Source organism: Pungitius pungitius, chromosome 11 (assembly GCF_949316345.1).
Source record: "Pungitius pungitius chromosome 11, fPunPun2.1, whole genome shotgun sequence".
Classification (NCBI taxonomy): Eukaryota; Metazoa; Chordata; class Actinopteri; order Perciformes; family Gasterosteidae; genus Pungitius; species Pungitius pungitius.
The window spans coordinates 2,518,086-2,537,128 of NC_084910.1; the positions used below are offsets into that span (position 1 = coordinate 2,518,086).

General features: G+C 42.3%; 2 protein-coding genes and 1 long non-coding RNA gene across 4 annotated transcripts; 2 read left to right on the forward strand and 1 right to left on the reverse strand.

Annotated features, from left to right (window-relative positions):
• The first annotated feature begins 1,155 nt into the window (after positions 1-1,155).
• On the forward strand, positions 1,156-4,301 carry LOC119197802 (uncharacterized). Of its 2 annotated transcripts, none has more exons than XR_005114446.2 (7): positions 1,156-1,204; positions 2,539-2,583; positions 2,792-2,824; positions 3,119-3,133; positions 3,436-3,510; positions 3,624-3,648; positions 3,823-4,301. It is a non-coding gene; the product is annotated as an uncharacterized LOC119197802 (long non-coding RNA). The 2 variants fall into 2 exon arrangements; XR_005114447.2 differs by having other exon boundaries at positions 1,158-1,229.
• Positions 4,302-4,592: 291 nt separating this feature from the next.
• On the forward strand, positions 4,593-14,615 carry fxyd3 (FXYD domain containing ion transport regulator 3). Its single transcript, XM_037454451.2, has 8 exons — positions 4,593-4,791; positions 10,946-11,001; positions 12,106-12,138; positions 12,509-12,532; positions 12,687-12,761; positions 12,877-12,913; positions 13,053-13,096; positions 13,960-14,615. Exons 2-8 carry the CDS (start codon positions 10,968-10,970, stop codon positions 13,977-13,979), a joined length of 267 nt encoding a protein of 88 aa, XP_037310348.1. The 5' UTR covers positions 4,593-4,791; positions 10,946-10,967; the 3' UTR covers positions 13,980-14,615.
• A 198-nt stretch (positions 14,616-14,813) lies between these two features.
• Positions 14,814-18,446, reverse strand: LOC119197824 (fucolectin-like). The gene is made up of 4 exons (XM_037454450.2): positions 17,409-18,446; positions 16,819-16,883; positions 16,314-16,596; positions 14,814-16,129 (listed from the first exon to the last, which is right to left on the reverse strand). The coding sequence occupies exons 1-4, from the start codon at positions 17,465-17,467 to the stop codon at positions 15,955-15,957; spliced, it is 582 nt and encodes a 193-aa protein (XP_037310347.2). The 5' UTR covers positions 17,468-18,446; the 3' UTR covers positions 14,814-15,954.
• Between the last annotated feature and the right edge of the window lie 597 nt (positions 18,447-19,043).

Consider the following 19,043-nt stretch of genomic DNA (forward strand, 5'->3'; position numbering starts at 1 on the left):
GCGCCATGTCATAAAGCTGGAATCATCTCAGACTGGTTTCTTGAACATGACAATGAGTTCGCTGTACTCAAATGGCCTCCACAATCACCAGATCTCAATCCAATAGAGCATCTTTGGGATGTGGTGGAACGGGAGATTTGCATCATGGATGTGCAGCCGACAAATCTGCGGCAACTGTGTGATGCCATCATGTCAATATGGACCAAACTCCCTGAGGAATGCTTCCAGCACCTTGTTGAATCTATGCCACGAAGAATTGAGGCAGTTCTGAAGGCAAAAGGGGGTCCAACCCGTTACTAGCATGGGGTACCTAATAAAGTGGCCGGTGAGTGTATATTAATAGTCAGTGATCACCACTTTGACACACGCATGCACTGGCATAGCTCTGCACATTCATGTGGATACAGGGGTGACACCCACAGAGATATGCTCCAACGTACAATACAGCATTGTGCTACAAAAAGGGGCATTTCATTTATTGGACTCCCATACTTTGGGACAACATTTTAACTTGTTTTACTTGGAATGGTCACTTTGAAGTAAGATGGTGCGTTTGAATCGTTCCTAATAAAGGTTACAGTCAAAATATCTCCCTCCTACACCGGGTTAGTAAAAACAAAAAAAAGTGAAATGCCTGTCATCCATGAGACCAACAAAATACCACCCATTCCACAGGGAGAGGAGCAGGAAGATACCTAGAAGGTACCATAGAGGGGGAGACAACAAATAATGCCCTGTTTAGTGCGTGCATACACTCCTCCTGTCTTTGCCTACTGGAGGACATGGTATACGTTTGTAAAAGAATAAAAACAGAAGTTGTATTTCAGAGGTTCAGATGATTTCATCCTATCGCCTCACAGTTTCTCCTCTCTGCATGCTTCCCGTGATTGGCAACCCCTCAGGTTGAAATGATGACAAATCTATGAAGGCTGTGTCAAAGCAGCCTTGATGGTGAATTACCGGTGTAAAGTAAATTAATCTTAAAAAGCAAATGACTTTCATTCCAGCACACGCAGATGTTTATGGAAGGACATTGCCACCGACCGATGTGTAAACGCGCCACATGCACACCTGAGTTTATACACCAAACAAAGAGGAGGAGCAGGTGCAAGTGCTACTTAATCAGGTGAAATACAAAATTCACACTTTTAAACAGCGTCTTGGAACATTCACACACCCACCTGCCTCTGAACCGTCAGCTCAGGTAAGCACAGGTCAAGTGGAGCAAGGTAGGATGCTCTGGTCATTGTCACTGGTCCGTTGTAGTGGTTGTGATTCTTATGTGATTATGGTGTGCTTTATTCTGAAGGTTTTAGTTTGGGGGTTTTGTGGCATCAAAGCTAGGCATGTAGTATTAAAAGAGGAGCTTTTGTGAAAAACGATCACAAATTGAACAGCAAATGTGCTGGTGCTGAAAATACATTATATGTTGAATGTGACCATTTTTCAGAGCATTTAAACTCTCTTCTAATATATACTTTGGGACATTGTGTCCATGTTTGACGGGCGCTACAACAACATATGGGTTGATTTCTGGCTTGTCTCAAATTATCAAAAAGCAACACGTTGCTATCTTTAAATTAAATTTAGACAGATTTAAACAGTTCCTTTTACAAACTGGAGTGCTTCGGTTAGCTAAAAATTGAAGATCTAAGAATAACGATGTTGGCATAACATCAATAATCTGTGAAGGACAGTGAACTGTTACATCCACTCTAGCAAAAAACAACTATTTCATTAACCGTTTTTAAACCAACCAGAAAATCTATTTTGTCCGTCACTGCTGCGTCATTTGAAACGAGGGTTACATTGAAGGACACGGGACAGAGTTTGACCTTGTGTTTTGACCAAGATCAGCTGAGGTCGCTGAAAAGTTGCATGTCCTCCTTTCCTCACACTTAGTGTATGAATGTAATTTCTGAAAGTTACTAACATAAGGAGGAAGATACAGTAAGTGTAAGCGTTATTTTATTTTGGTTATTTTAGAAAGTGATTGAAGAAGACTTCCGGTTTATGTAACTCAATCCAATTTAACAACAGTACTTTACATGCACAAATGTTAAAATACAAATGATAAAACGATGGAACGCATTGATGTGAAAGACAAAACGAGATACGAAGAGAAAACAAGAATCAGCAAATATCTTCGGAGGCTGTAAAGCAAGTAACAGCGTTTGGCCCGAAGCGATCGGGTTTTTTTTTTTCTGGAGTAAAGGGGAGTTTTGCAGGCGAGTTGTCTGGAACCCAGCTGGGTTTGGCCCCAAGACAAAAAAATGATCCACTGTTTACTCTCCAAACACCCAGAATGCATCCCTGCTGACGAGACACTGACCTCTCACACAACAAGGACATTCTTCCCGTGGAGAGGGAGTTGTGTGTGATTTGTTGCTCGTGTGCATGCGTGTGTTTGTCTTCGGGAAAAAAAAGGCAACGTGGTGGGAAAATCACTCGGCTCTGTTTTTTTTTTTTTACTCTTTCTCACGTCTTGTCTCTCCTTCTCTCTTTCTTTATCTCATTCTGTTTCTATCAATCTCTTAGTTGTGTTGAAGATGGGGCACCTCACTGTTGTGGCTGTCATCGGAGGTAAATTTAGCAGAAAAAGTATATAAATCAACAAAATATCCTTAACATTTAATTGTCATGGACTTTTATGGCCATGCGAAAGGTCATTTATTGAAAAGCATTCTGCCTGAACATGCTATAACAGAAACATGCACTACAAGTGCAAAGAAACTGACATGTTTGGGATTAAAAACAACATTAACGTTTCATTTGTCTGACTTCCTTGCAGTTCTCTTCAGCCTTTTCATGGAAGCTGAAGCGAGTAAGGCCAACACTCTCCTTTCACCTCCTCTGAAACTCATCTCACTCTGAGACAAATGGACACTCACTTAACAATGGCCGACTTCAAGGCAATTGTACTGTAAACATCTTCGGGAAAAAGATTAAACGTGACAGAGAAACAAGGACCATTGTGTTGTGAAGGCCGTGTTGAACATGTGCAGCAGTTTCAACTGCTTAAATCATCCATTAAAGTGAGTCAAAGTGAGTGTTGTAACTAATGTTTCTTTCCCCATACGTCGTTTCTCCTCCTCCTCCTCTTGTGTTTGCTCTGCAGATCCATTTGTTTACAGTAAGTACAGATACTCTTATCTCATAATTCGTATAATCTTCACTATAACGTCTCACTCCTTTTATAGATTATAAAAAGACTTGCGTAGAGTTCCTTGAGTTCATTTAGATTATTGCACATTGCATCCGCCTCATGACAAGATACATCGCTGCAATTTTGATTGTCTAAAAGCAATATATTTTAAAAAGCATTGTCAAAACGGTTGGCAACAATATATTTCATAATTACATATGTGTGCTTCTTAATTGGGTGTTTTGCTTTGTCAATAAACCTTCTCAACTTCCAACTACATTGTCTGACAGGCTATGAAAGGCTACGAATTGGAGGCTTGATCTTTTCCGGCTTTTGTTTTTTCGGAGGAATCGCCTTTTTATTTCGTGAGTTTAACATAGTTAAACCTATGAAAGCATTTTTATTGTTTTATAAATCCCAAACTAATGCTACTCAACGAATACGAGTTGCAGTAACACATGCCACTTTGTTTTCACAGACAACAAGTGCTCCACGAGGAACAAGTACGTTTTTTTTTTCTCATCCACTGACTGTAAAAAGTATGTGTGCATGTGTTTGTCTGTGTGTGTGTGCATGACTTTTTTTTGCCCCTTCCAATGTCACCCTCCGACGGGTCTCCTTATGGACTCAATTCATTCATCTGAACTGACACGCCTCCCTTGTCTCTTACGTTGTAGAAAATCGGAGAATGACAGTGAAATCTGAGACGGCGCCTGACAGACCGGTTTCGGGCCCGGGAGGATCTGACAGGACAATGATGATTTGGGCGTGTTTTTCGGGGGGTTAGGAGGAAACACACCAGCTCAAAAGTTCAATTCTGCAAAGACCTGGGCAAAGATGTGCTACTTATGCAAGGTTCAAAAGCATGTATCCATTTCTCAAATGTGTACCAATAAGTAAATTATAGAGTCATTTATACATCCCTGGATTCATGTTTATCCCTGGGGGCACTTCTTGACATGATTAGTCTGTTTTAAAGGGAATTTAGCCATAAGCATGATGTTCTATATTGTTGCTGGAAAATGCAGTATTAGGAACATGATATAGTGTTGTTGTTAATAAACTAGTTAATCAACCATTTCGATATTCATAGGATTAACTGAAAACATAGAAACCCTTGTTGTCCACACCCAAAGTGAAAATAAATGACACTACATTGAACCAAATTGCTCATATTTCAGTGTGGTTTTTCTCAGGTGTACGACTAAAGCGCGGTTGTCACCGCGTGTGACCTTTAACGACCTTTAACGGGCTTTACCTACTAACAGGTGGTGTAGTAGCCGACAACACGACACTCGACGAAACTTCGACATCTTCGTTCTCGCCAAGCAAACATTAATGCTTTTTACTCCTCCTCCTCCTCCTCCTCCCGGCTCTCGGTCCGACCGACTCCAGATCAGCCTCCACGCCCCGCGCCCCCTCGCTCTTCCGCTGCCAGTCGGCTGTCTGAAACCGACCCGGGATCGGAATTCACCAACAAACCGCCGGGCGTTTGGAACGCAGCCCCCTTTTTGGTAAAAAGCGAGCCGACCTGTTGAGGCCGCCAGTGTCGAGAGCAGAGGGGAGAGAGTGCGTTTGCTTCTGGGTCACATATCCGCCTTCTGTAGGAGACTTTTTTCCTCGTCGATAAATACGCCGCGAGAGAGGTAAGTGCTGACGAAGACACTATCTGACACGTCGAGTCGTTGTTCACTGTGGGGTTTTCTTCATTTGGGGTGAAAGTGGAAAAAATCTCGTGCGCAGACTGTTGGCGCGGTGAAACGCGTCACATAAAAACCACATTTCAGCTCTTTACTGACTCGGTAAACAGACATGTTTACACACACCGAGTCAAACTACACTCCAGGAGACTCTAAACTATTTTAAAGGTATCCTCAAGTACAATACAACATGTCACAAGCCTGTACAAAAAAAACGTTTTTAACGTCTTTTTTTTTGTACGTTTACTTTTGAACAACAAATTATCCACGTCTTTTCAACGGAAAAATGACTAATTACATTCAACAGTGACGAAAACACATTCTTTGATTAATTTGTGTTATTATTAACAAACAATATACATGAGATAAAAGCAGAATGCAAAAATAGAAATAAAGTAACAGGGGGGGGGGGCTGTAATTGAAAAAACATGGATGTGTGTTTTTAGCCCAATTTTCTAAATCCTTGGATCGATTTGAAACTTCATCTTCAGAATCGGATTTTGTAATAACGATATCAGGTTCCAAGTCCAAATCAGGTGTCTCATCACCATCATCTGGTGATTCTTCTGCAAGAAGCGGTGAAACTCTTGTGTCACGTGTCCGTAGAACACCCCTCAAGTGCAGATATAGCAGATCCCTCTGGTCCCAAAGTGTTGATTCCATTCAAATCATTTCATTTTTTTATAGCGCAAAATATATAACTCACAAAGTAGCCTCGGGGGGGCTTTACAGTCTGTCCTCATGTAACATCCTCTTCTCTGAAACCTTCACATCGGGACCTGCAATAGGTGTCATGTGTAAAGGAATGAAACCGCTTAACAGATGCACAATACGTTCAATTTATATAGGAATGATTCCAATATTGAGAGTAGCGAGCCAAGTTAAAGGCAGGACCACTGCAGGAGAGACCACCATGAGATGTAGCCTCCATCCACAGGGCGGACCACAAAGACTTCTGGAAAGAAGCAAGTCAGCAATGTTGTTTTATGATCATAGTATTAGTAATGTGACTGATGATTAGTATCAGCAGTGTGTTAGAACCCTTATTTGGAAAGAAAGAGAGAGAGAACAGTCGTATAGGTGGACAGGGACACTTAAAAGAGAAATGTCTCAATTTGCAGTTCAAGGTTGCCGAACTATTGGGGAAAGGTAACGTAGAAATAGATTTGCCCCACAACCATTTTGCATACTCACTTGATTTGTATTATTCAAGTCAACTGAGCAGTTAACTGATTATAAAGGATAGAGATGCACAAGCAGTTGAGACAGGAGGTTGGGGAGGTTGTGTTTTCACATCGTGCTAGTGCTGCTGATAAAGCCCGGGCATAAGCAAACAAGAAGCCGTAGGTAAACATCAGGCTTTAGTGGCCGGGGAGGAATCACTTGCACAAGAGGCGTAGAATGACCAGTTCCAGAATGCAGTAGTAACATCTATTGTGTTTTGTGGCGGTGCCGTGAGCGTGGGCATTGTGCAAAGCCAACTCTTTAGGCCAGATGTGTGTGTGATTGTTGTAGATGAAACGTTGGACATCAGTAGCTGGAGAAGACCAAAACTCCTAATGGTCATAATGTGTAAAGATCACAAATAGTCATATCATAGATTGATGATATTTAGCAGTACCACATGCTTTTTAGTCTTCTTTGTATCCATGAATTATATGGAGGCATTTGTGTCCACAAATATGGATTAGTGACATTTCTGCCAAAAACAAAATAAGATTTTTTCCATGCAACGCAGAAATATGATTCTCTTCACAAAATGATACTCAACCTGCAGCTCCAGATGTGTTGATTTAGTTTAGTTTACACCTTCAAGAGGGTCCACAGTATTTTTGACACATTTACACGCACCTCAGTTTGAGCACAGTTTTTCGCAGAGTGAGATGGAGATGAAATATATCGCGGGTTGAGAGGCAGCGGTGGAGGTGTGGGGCGGGGGGGGGGGGGCAGGGAGCGTTTGTTAGGCGACGTTGTTTTTCCCTGTGACTGTGACCTGCGGTGACTCCGTTTCCAACGTACGGACCGGTACCTGTGTTTTTATGTACACCGGCGTTGTGTGAGCCGTGAGGGGCCGTGGGGGGGTGTGAGGGGCCGTGGGGGGGTGTGAGGGGCCGTGAGGGGGCCGTGAGGGGCCGTGGGGGGGCGTGAGGGGGCCGTGCTCCCTCTGCCGATGAGGACGCGGAGCAGGAAGCGTGCTGCCCGCTGTGCGCGCCTCGTGGTTCCTGTGACTCATGGCTGTAGTATGCTCCACTCCTTACTCCGTACTTCCCTGTGTCTGCCTCTGTGCGTCCCTCCGACCGCCCTCTCGCCCCCCCTCTCGCCCTCCCCCCTTCGTCTTCCTCCCCCGCCTCCCTCGAGGCGTGACTACTTCTTTCCCTCCTTTGCTCAGTCCTAAGACCCAATTTGAAATCTTTTTTTTTTTTTTTACTTCCTCCCATCCCTGGTTCCCTTTTGTCCTTTAGTGAACAGCCTCCCAGCCACACTCTGTCTTTCTATTCTTTACTTGTAAAGGTTAGTTGAAAAAACTCTTGCATCTGTTGAAGCTTGTCTTGGTCTGTTGTTGTTAGATGTTATCACCATGGAGACACACGGGTCTTTGTTTTAATTATTCAAAAAAACCACCCAATCGCCATTAACGTGTGTGTGTGTGTGTGTCACAAGGGAGGGGTTGCAGACTGGGATTCAGTGCTGCTAATTTTAGGAATAAAAAATGCCACTGAGAAAAGGCATCTGGCTCTGTAGTGCAGTACAGAAACACACACTGGTGTCCAGCATTTAAACGGCTGGGGGAGTGGAACTAGCCAAAGAAACTAAGTCACACATACGTTCATGCATACTGTGGTGAAGCTGTTGAGATTTCTTTTATACTCGTATTCCAGGTTTGTGTGTTTTTAAAACACAACATTGACCATCTACGATGACTCCTGCAAGTTTTAAATAATGTCTCTGAAATTTCTGCCTTTGCCCCAACACAATGGAAGTAAATCAATTTTCATTGTTTGTACCTGTACATTTTAAATAGAAGCTACTACTTCAAGAAGAAATGGTCTGTTTTATCATTTGAATCAATTTATTCATTTATTCATCATTCAACCGCTCATCCGGGGGTCGCTGGTGCAACGGCTCCAGCAGGGGACCCCAAACTTCCCTTTCCCGGGCCACGTCTAGCAGCTCTGACTGGGGGGGGGATCCCAAGACGTTCCCAGGCCCGTGTGGACATGTAAAGCCTCCACCTGGCCAGTGCCTGGGAAACCTCCCCCAGTAAAATAGATGTAAACATTTCAAATGAGTAAGTAATTGCAGAGTTCCTTGCCGGTACAGGGACGTAAGAGATGGGACTCTGCAGCTTATTGTGTCACCTTGGATGAGATTGGAAGAGAAGAGTCGGGTGTAAAGGAGGAGATGATAGTGTCTGAAGTCAGATGGACGTGAGACAGAAATGAGAAGTAGCAGAGGAAGGTTTTTAAGAGGCTGGAGAGGCTGGCGGCAATTTGTAAAGCCTTTAGCAAAAATAGAAAGAGTCGAGAGGCACGGTACATTTTTGAGACAAATGTAGAAAGCAGACCTTAAAACTGGAAGAAAATGTAGAAAGAGTAGAAAACCAAAAAGATGGACAGTTGGGGACAGGCGGAGCAGCATGACAGAGCCTGAACAGAAAGGTCTAAAGTATATATAATCTATAAGTCTAAAGTAAAAACCCGACCAGGCAGAGCTGGAGAAGTGACTTCACAGGGAGAGGAAAAACTACTTTTAACATAATATCGCCTTCTTCGGTATCAGCCTATAATACTCCGGCTTTGTTTTGTCAAAGCTGAATTTGGCCTTAAAACAATTGGTTGATTGTAGATAACAGACGACCAACTATTTTGAAAGGCCAAAGTATTTTCTGCAGCGTTAAGTGGACGGAACCAGCAATGCAAGCATGACCCGGGGACATTTTGATCTGCATTCTGCCACCACATTCTCACATTTTACAACAAATATGCCAATAGAATGATCCAAACCAATGATATTGAATGTGGTGTTGAAGTTTCGCCTCCTGGCCCCACCTTACACTAACATTACCTTAAGAACATGATCTTGGAACAGGGAGTCGCCACATATTTTACAGACCTCCTACTGTTACATTCTCTCCTCTCTCTCTCCCCCCCCCCCCCCTCCTCCCGCCTCCCCTTCCTCAAAGTCTCATCCTCAGTTTGCCCGTGTGTCTTGTCCTGCATTCCTCTCTCTGTTGCGGTCTTTGCCCTCCGTGTCTCTCTCTCCCCCCCCCCCTCTCCGTGGAGCTGCATCCTGAGGTAAACCACTCTCTGGTGGCTGTTGGCCTGTTTCCCGTCCCCTGCATTCCCTCCGCCTCGCCTCGGGTTGCTGGGGAGAGGCACCAGGAGAGGTGCACTCGTTCTGCTCCCTTTCTACCACACTCCAAAACATCGACAGCAGTGAAGAGAGACTCGTTGTTTTACTCGCGTTCTCCTTTATGGGGAGGTTACTGTTGTTGTGCTTGTCCTTAAAGATCCTCCAAAAACGGAGCTACTGAACAGGGCTTGATGCTGGAACTGAATCATTGACAACATATTGTAAAGGTTTTGTCAGATACGGTGTCATTCTCTTCTGTAGAACTTAAATGTGCTAGATGGAGCAAAAGTTTAATTCCGTGTTACTCACCAAAAAGTACTCTGTGTATCCTCAAATCTCTTAAAAAAAACTCAGTTTGAATGCATTTCTTTGCATTAAACGACACAAAGACGGAAGAGCTTGAACCCTGTACACATGCTGGCAGTGTTCTTTGCAGCGTGAGTGTGAATCTCGCCTCATTATAACTCCTGTAGATCAATGGAAGGTGTGAAATCCATGCTGTGCATCTTGTGCACAATAAAAACAAGTAGGGACCCACCCACCATGAACTAGAAAAAAACCCACTCCATACTAGAGTTCACAATACTTCTCTTGTGTTTGTCCTCCCAGGCCAAAGAAGGTTTTCATTTCCCTCTCAACAATGAGGCTCCGTTAGAACAGATCATCGGGGTTGGGCAGAGTCTTCAGCAGGATGTGTTTGTGCAGGTTCTCACAAACACACGTGACTGCGTGTGAATGCCAGTTAGATATGTGTACCGGTGGGTTTGGGGTTCCCTGAGGAACGACCTGAAGGGAAAAGTGCGATGAGTGGAAAATCACTGCCGCTCCTCCCTGCACATCGGCGTGGACACCGAGTCCCTCCGGCAGCGAAGGGGATGGATTAAAAGTGGGATGAGTTTAAATGTTGCCTTACTGTTAGGAGAGAACTCTTTTTTTTGTCAGGTTTGAATAATTAGCAGTCGTTGGAAAATACAAATGTCCACTGATGGAACCTCAAAAAGAAGCCCAGGGCTAACAATCCATACACCAATTTGCTGTAAGATTAAAATGACATAAAAGATCGGAATCGTGTTGGGTGAGTGGACTTTAATATGATTCTTATTGATTTTGATTTTCATCAACAAGCGAAAGCTTGGGAAGAGTAACAAGAGACATGGGGAAAAAATATCAAAACAAGAAAAAAGAAGGAAAGAAAGCTTTGCAGCGTTTAGATGGCACCAGTGTAATGCATTATGCAGTGATTCACTTCTGTTGAATCTCCACTAAAGCACTTTGCACCCATCAACAACAGGTCGAGTTTCTGTGTGAAAAGAGCGGAGAGGCCACTTTGAGCTGAATTCGATCAGATTTCTTTGTTTGTGTGCTCTAGAGGAAACACATGTGCACACACGGTGTGTCTCAGGCCTTTTAGTAACCCTCAGAAAACACAGGCTGAATGTTGCATCAGGTCTCTGTTGGCCTGTGGCTAGTGTGAGCCAGTTAGCAGTACTGAGATCAGCTTTCTAACACACAGATACATACAATATCATTTAATTGTGTGTGCCATTGGGGACTGAAGATATGTTATTCACCAGCATGTCCTAAGTTTGTTGTAAAAGTAAAGGCATTTTTTATATATATATATATATATATCACGTAAATACGTTTGCTATGGAAACGTCGAAGGAACGCAAAGCTTTATGCCAAAATAAGATTTATATACTATATAAATCCTTCTGGATTGTTCATGATTTGTGTTGCATTGCAGGTAAACAACCTCAAGCGAGAAGATGTCAAAGATCGGTGCTTTGCTGTTGATGACACGTGAGTGCAACTCTCTAAAGTCTTTACCTTTTAATCCGTCATTCTTTAAAAGTCCTGCATTACATAAGTAACTTCCTCTCCATAAAAGAGTGAATCCTTTAACTCAGTTTTGGTTAACAGGGAGTCACTTAACACCAAACACTATAATGTTACATCTCTAGAACAAGTAAAAAATGTTTAAAAAAAACAAATCAAACCCATGAAAATATAGTCTTATTTTCTTCACTTCCTCACCAGGTCTCCATAGTTCTATTTTTTGTGACCCTAAAAATGAAGTCCGAGGTCAGGCCAAAAACAGCAGAGGGGATGAGTTGTGACAAATACCGTAAATTCTGGACTATAAGCCTCTACTTTTCCCCCACGCTTTGAACTCTGCGGCTTATACAACGGCTGATGTCTCGTGTTTTACGGGCTAACGTGCGAGCTACGGGCCACACGACTTTCCATTAATGAATCAATGGTGACACATCGGAGACGGCAATGTGAAGAACTCGGACGACAGCAGTCGTTTTTCTCACCTGCGGCTTATACATTTTCTTCCGTTCTAAATTTAGGAGATGCGGCTTATACTCGGGCCGCGCTCCATAATCTGGAATTCACTGGCTGTCTGGTCGTGATTTTCAAACTAATTTGACAATGTGTAGAAAGAAAGCAAAGCCCTCACACTGTGAGATGGGACACAAAGTTCTGTACAATTTTATGTCCTGGAAAGGTGAGCGTGAGAACATCCGCAGCTCCGCCAGGTGTTGGAGATGCGAAAAGTTGGGCTGTAAAAGCAGGAGGTTAGATCAGAGTATTATGTAGTGTTTTTAAACAGAGCAGCAAAGAGCTTTAGCGGGACTGTTTGATTCATTGATACTGACTAAATAGACTAAATAAATAACACAGATGGCAATGTTATTTTTCCTCAAAATCCTATTGAATTATTAATTGCACAAAATCAATATGAGGACATCTACATCCCTCATATGTGAACCTCTTTTAGACCACATGAATCCATCATTTCCAGCAACAGTGGAATATTTTGATTTTCCACTTCGATGAGCCCTAATATTCAAATAGATGCGTTTCATTGTTGTAACGACTCTGTCTGACCTCTTGCAGTTGTGTCCCTTGGGTTTGCGGAAGAACAAAACTGTAAGTGCACTATTATTATGTTTTTTTACCTTTAGTATTTTGCTCTACCGACATGAATATATATATATATATATAGATATTTTTAAACTATATATTTCTGTCATATTGTTATGTAATCACATCGCTACAATTTTATCTAAAAATAATGATACAATAATCACAAGAGACATGCAGGTTTTTTCTTTTTGGTTTGAATTGAGTGACACTTTTGTGTTTAAATGTATTGATGAGTGATGCCAGATAATCAAACAAGGCCCCTGTGTTTCCTTATGTTCCCTCATGTACTGTTGGCTGTATGATGTCATTGTCGCATTTTATCTGCTACTCAAACCAACTTTCAACTCACTCCAAATATGTTCTGTTCCTACAGTGGGAGAGGACCCATTTACCTTTGGTAATCTATTATTTTCTACAGTAATATTTTTCATTATCATTTAGATTTCATGTGTGTAGAAGCGTTTCCCATCTGATTTTTGCATGTTTCGTTGACAGGATGCATTTGTTTTTTAAATTGATTTTCATGAGGTAATTCTCATCTGTTTCTGCAGACTACTACAGGCTGCGTGTTGGGGGCCTGATTCTAGCTGCTGTCCTCTGTCTCATTGGCATCACCATCCTGTTCAGTAAGATGCAAATGACGCAAACCGCCTTCCCACTCATGCAGTCGTTAAACTCTCTTAAACAACGCACAAACGCACAGATACACAGAAAGACAACTATTCTCCTCTCTTGCTCCAGGTGGCCACTGCAGGTGCAAGTTCAACCAGGACAAGAGGTGACAGTTAAACATTAAAACACGTGTGTGATTGGTGTGAAGACCCGGAGAGGGGAACCGCTTACATTTAATATATATTGTATGGACAGTGCGTTTTATTTCCCCTCGTCTCTGACTCTCTCCTTTCTTCTCTTTGCAGGAGGAGGACAGGAAGCAATGCTCAGCAGATGCTCTCCGAGCAAGGTACTGTTAATTTAGCTAAAATCTCTTTACCCTCTAGATCTAAAGGAAACCCAGCAGCCATGACTGAGGTCTATGACCAGTTGACGTCAGACTACAGTCTAAAGATATATTTACTGAGTCCATCTGTTTCATGGTAAACGGCCTTGTGTGTCAGTCTCTCTCTCTCTCTCTCTCTCTCTCACTCACTCACTCTCACACACACACACACACACACACACACACAAAGACAGTATAGAAGTCCCCCGTAGTGCTGGACTCTGATGCCATGGACGTCACAGTTCAACAGGTGGTGGCACGCTCATGGTGTCTGGCAGAGTTGTGGTGTTGTAGGGAAAGGAAGAATGTTGTGAGGCAACCTTCTTGGCTTTATATGTTTGTGCGTTACCATGTCTGATCCGTTCTCTTGGTGCAAGATCCAGAAGGGAATTCATTCATGGCAAAGACGTCCACTTAGACTGAAAGCTCAAGGTCACTGGGACTTCACTAAAATGTGTTGACCATAACTGAAGAATTATTGTGCACAGTATTAAACTGCAACAGGAATGTGCATTTTTGTGCTTTTCGGTTGCATTGTGTTTAAGAGGCAGCCATAATGCAGATATTCACACATGTGCAGCCTGTCTCAAGCTATATGATGGTGCTTATTGGGACAGGAGCTCGTTGTTAAGACAAAATACACTGATGGCCCATTTGACCCTGTCGTACTTGAATATACGACTTAAATATCAGCCTCATCTTTGATGAACAAGTTTCATGTAGGTTTGGCATGTTGATTGTATAATTACTTCCTAATCACATTTCAGGCAGTAAATGAACCATCTGTAATTGGGAACGCCTCGTCCTGTCTGTCTCCCTCCCTGCAGGTCGATCCGGCGAGTGCTAGATGTCAATCCAAACACACACACACACACTTCCCAAAACTGCAACCAACAAATGAGATGGAGGAGCAGCAGCAGCAGGGATCGTTACATCCTAGGAGAAGCATTATTTTTGTATTGTTAAGCAACAGAAAGTAGTCTGTGTGAACCATTGTGATGCTTTCTGCCTGTTACTGGTCTTCAGTCTGCACCTTCACGCATACACACTTTTCAGTTTTTGTTTAGAATTTTAACACGCTTTGACCTGAAGAAACAATAATATTGCGTCTTTTGAGAATTTATTCTGTAACTCGTTCTGTGTTGTTCACGGTTGATTGATCTGAAAGTAACTTTATTCAATAGTTAAAACAAAAATGATCACCAAAAAATTCCTCAAATATCCTTCAATGTCACGCAGTACTTGTGTTGCCTGTATTGTGTGTGTGTGTAAGGTAAACAATCGATGTAGATAACTGCGACCATCCTAACCCTCTGTCCATGCTTTCTCAATGAAATCCACATAGTCAGTGGAGTGCTGTTGCTAGTTCATGATAATCTGTTAATTCCCATGTTTCGCTTTGTGGAGGAAAGTAGTGGATTACACTGTTCAGAGATACAGGAAAACTGTAATGTTTCTATAAAAGAACTATTGAAACCAACAACCATAAGCAATGGAATTGTATTAGTGTGTCTTCACTCAGACAGTGCAAAAAGTATACATAAGAATTTGTATTTGAACTGAAATGCTCTTCAGGTGAAACAATATTCTAATATTCTATATTCTAATTTTTCGAGTTTCACCTGTACAACAGGTCTCCCTGCTGTATGCAAATTTGAGTGTGTGCATGACATTTCCATGCTAAACTAAAGAGGAAGCATATTCTTCATGGGCAGTTATGTCCTTCATACAGGGTCCCTGGGATCACAGGGCTGACATGCAACCCTTCACATCCACGCACCTACGGCGCGCAATTCAGAACGAGCAATCATACCTGTTAGGACATTATGAAGAAGCAGCATAGGAATACCATGAAATATAGCCATGGTAATTCATTCACAATTCCATAGCCTTAAGAAATTAACACAGCAACAATACTGTGATTTATCAAATACCAAGTGCAAGCACAACCTGCATTGAATCAACAGTGATCTAATTAAAACAAAAGTACAGGTGGCTTGTTTGCTTCATCCGAAAATGCCATTCATTCACTTGCAGGGTGTCACCACTAGATGGCGCTTCAGCCACAAGACACAGAAGAGTGGCCTGCATGCTCAGGTCATGCTTTGCACAGTATGTTTCCCAGACTTGCGACAGTTGATGGAACTGTTTCCATGTTGTGATTCACATGCAGTCCTTTTTCAATTGGAGCAGATAGACATGCCTCGAAGCACTTTATGGTCATGGGAAGAAGATGAAACGGATGCTTTTCAAAGACCTGGCCAGACCAGACTGGAGCAGGTGGATTTGAGACGCAGACCAAGGTTATACTTTGATTATTTATTTTAAAGAGATGGTCACATATAGATGTTTGTGCTTTGAAAATGATGTACTTAACTTGGCCGATATAAATAATAAGCACCAGGCTAAAGCCTCACACAGGAAAAAAAGGCCCAACAAGCCTGTCTGGTTTGGATCGGGTTGTTGTGCACGAGCTGATAAATGGGCCAACAGTCATATGTGATATTAGCCAGCTGCTGATAGTTGGTTTTGTATTTATAACACAAATATTAGAGGTTCATCAATAATTGAGAGTAAATTTCCCCAAATGTTAAACTATTTCTTTAATGTGCACAAACAATTATACACAGGAGTTAATGAATGGTAATATAAAATCACCTCAAACAACAGTTCAACAAGTTAATTAGAATTCCAGGTATTATAAAGCACTAGCAGTGACATCAGGTCAACTCTGCTATGATAAGTTTTTTTTTAGTAAACACATGTTTTACTGAAAGAAAAGCAGAAACTCGCATAGATTTGGGAGTTGTTTTGAAATGATTTCAACCACAGACGTATTGAGTGGAGTCCTCTTTCTCTATCGCAGTGACCTCCACCTCACACAGTGTCAGGTACTCTGTTCTTCCAGGAATCACCACGTTCACGTAGCGCCCTTCCATTCCATTGCACTGGAAGGTCTGGGAGGCTCCAGCCGCCAGAGACGAGATGACAGCACACCTGAGGAACAATAAGACAAATTTATGAGTAAAACTACGTCCCGAGATAAAAAAAAACAAACTATGCTTCTCACTGGATATGTGGGTTTCTTTTAGGAAATGATGCACAGCGCCATAGTTTCCTGTAACTTACACAAGAAATGTAAAACGTTCAAGCATGACGTATAAAAAAAGCGTGTTGTTACTTGGGATTATTGTTGCCATTGTCACTGAGGGAGTTGCCGATGCGGATCTCGGCGCCATTGATCCTCTCGTGGCAGCAGTCCTTTCTGTTGGTGATGGTGACGGTGTCGATGTCGTACGTCTTCAGCAGGTCAAGTCTCCACCACGGTTTCGCCTGGCCCTCTGTGTGGGTGCAGGATCCCTGTCCCCACACGCTGGCACGGTCTCCATCGATGGCCCTTCCCGGGAGGCCGTTCCACCCCGTGGAGGACTGCGTTGCCGTTCCGCCTCCAGCAATGTTGGCCCCTGAGTGAATTCACCAACGTTAGAAAACGAATACTGGGGAAGGCGTGTTTTGAAGCCAACAAATAACAATGAGCATATTTGAGTAAAACTTTTACTTTTACTCAATGTTCTATATTGGACCAATTTGGTATTTACCATTTGGAACAGGTGTTGAAGATGGACTGAAATACACACCTTGTACATACGTCTACGTAGCTTATCCACTTAAAATAGTAGTCTTACCAAAATTGCCGCTTATCTGTCCGAGAACAGCCAACAAGATAAAGACCCCATGTGGAAACATCATGCTGTGAAAAAGTCCAAACTCACAATGTTATTAAACAATAAATGTCCGACCCACAAATTAGATGCATTTTTAAGAACTCCACCGTAACCGTCTAAATGAAAGCTGTGTATCTGTTGAGATCTGAGGTCGGACAACAAGGAGGTGAGTGGGGGGAGAAAAGTCAGTATTGCACTTTAAAAACTTAAAGGGAAAGGTTTTAGATGCTTGTGTGGGTTTTTTCAGGGCACATTATTTTAAATCCAGCACAACCCTCCTCATTATTCATATTCAAAGTAATCTTTTTGCTATTTTCAATAGTTAGTGTGGACTACAGACAATGATGCCGTGTGTTTACAGTTACTGTCGGTTTCTTTCTTCCCTTGTGGGATTTTTGTAAATACACTCTAACAAGTGAAATCCAACATCTCTACGTCACGCTATCCCCCTAAAGTTAGTTTTTAAGAGAACGGCTTTAAAGTTGCTGATTCAGTTCCCTTTTTCTCTTACAAAATTAGTCAAGGAATAAACAATTTGAGGAAAGACCTACCTTGTGGCTCTCTTGCACGCTGGGAGCAGCTTTGATCTGCATGCATCAAAAACAATCATTTTTATACTTTAGTGCAAAGAATGATTGACAACTGCTTGATTTATAAATCCCCTGGCCAAACAGCCAGTGTTGTTTTTGTATCCCATTCAAATGTCAATGTGCTTGTGTGACCAGAATATTGGTTTTGAAGGCCAGCAGGGCACACCCACGGGCACATCCTGTGTTTGCTCGATAGTGGATGAAGTTTGTGTCCAATATACCGGAGGGATGTATTTGTTTAAAATGAAATGGAAGAAATCAGAAAAACACAAATCGGTTTTTAAGACTTTTAAGACGTACAACTCTCTGTACTAAATTGCGCCCGGGATTCTTTTGGAGGATGTGGTTTGGGTTTGTTTTATCATTTTATTGCATAGCATGTTGCTTCCATTACGCCCACGCCTCAACACTGTAGCCTTCATTCAGGTTTAATTGCGAGACTGTTGCAGAATTGCAGCCAGCAGTCCTAGAATAATCACTAACAGTTTTTTTCTACAGGGAACTGGTTTTATTTTGTAACTTGGGTGTTCTGTATTTGGTTGAGTTTTCTGCCTTTGCAGCATATGTCTGAATGTGTTTTTGTTTGAATTTTACAAATTCACAGTGTGCTTTATTTATGCAAAATAAATATTTCTCCGTGCTTCGAGGGGCCGCACCCTACATGAGATTTAGTTCCGTTACCTGATCAGCTTTAACTCCACCTTAAAAGTGACAATTGCCATAATCCTTGGCTAAACTTCACCACACCTGTACGAGCATATGAAAACAAATAGGAAAACGTCGTGTTACAAAGAGTGACGCCTATGGTCGGATAATAATTCTGCTACGTAAACTAAAGAGAAATAAAGGGACGAGAAATAAGGGGAGAGCAATCTGCTTGATATTAAAGAACAAAAACATTTGTGTTGCACCATCTCAAACCAGTCAGTGTAACGCTGTGTATTTCTGCAGATGAGTAGATGAAATAGCAAAATATAGAAAAGGTATAAAACAGCATTGAAGAACACATACTGAACGAGAGCGCTTTTAACACGACTGCTCTCATACCAAATCATTAAAACCACAAGGGAGTCTCAAAACAAGTCAAAGGGATTTTCATGTTTTTGTCCTCTCTACAGCATCTTCAACCTCCTTTTTGTGCCAATTCATGACCAGAATGTGGATGATGAGAGGAGAGAAAAGTCAAGAATAATAGTAGTTAAGAGAATTAACTTGTGTGACGTGTCTGACTACTTGACACACATTTCTGTGTGTTAGACGAGCTCTGTCTCCCCCTAGTGGACACCGACCTGTTTGTGCCTGTCATTCTATTCTGCTTTTATAGTCATCCGAGCACTCAGTCAGCTCTTCAACCACTGGCTTCATTTATGTTGCTACGCAAAGGCTCACGCACACGGACACACACCAACTGCGTCTCCGCGTCCCTCTGGACCACTGATAAATCCAAAGGGGGGGGGGGGGGGGGGGGGTCGTCTTGATTTAGTTGCTTAGTTGCTCATGAGGGCAAGTCGGCATCAGGCGGGACCGGAAATCAGACATATTTACTTAAAAAATAAAAGCTTTCAGTAAACATCCCAGAATGATTCAATGCAAAAA

Bases quoted from the DNA above. Each gene is read 5' to 3' on its own strand.
- LOC119197824 (XM_037454450.2), bottom strand. From the start codon at position 17,467: ATGATTGTTTTTGATGCATGCAGATCAAAGCTGCTCCCAGCGTGCAAG. The intron at 16,884-17,408 runs GTAGGTCTTTCC...ACTTTTTCACAG, and splicing joins GCGTGCAAGAGAGCCACAAG to CATGATGTTTCCACATGGGG. The intron at 16,597-16,818 runs GTAAGACTACTA...GAATTCACTCAG, and splicing joins ACAGATAAGCGGCAATTTTG to GGGCCAACATTGCTGGAGGC.
- fxyd3 (XM_037454451.2), top strand. From the start codon at position 10,968: ATGTCAAAGATCGGTGCTTTGCTGTTGATGACAC. The intron at 11,002-12,105 runs GTGAGTGCAACT...GACCTCTTGCAG, and splicing joins TGCTTTGCTGTTGATGACAC to TTGTGTCCCTTGGGTTTGCG. The intron at 13,097-13,959 runs GTACTGTTAATT...CCCTCCCTGCAG, and splicing joins GCAGATGCTCTCCGAGCAAG to GTCGATCCGGCGAGTGCTAG.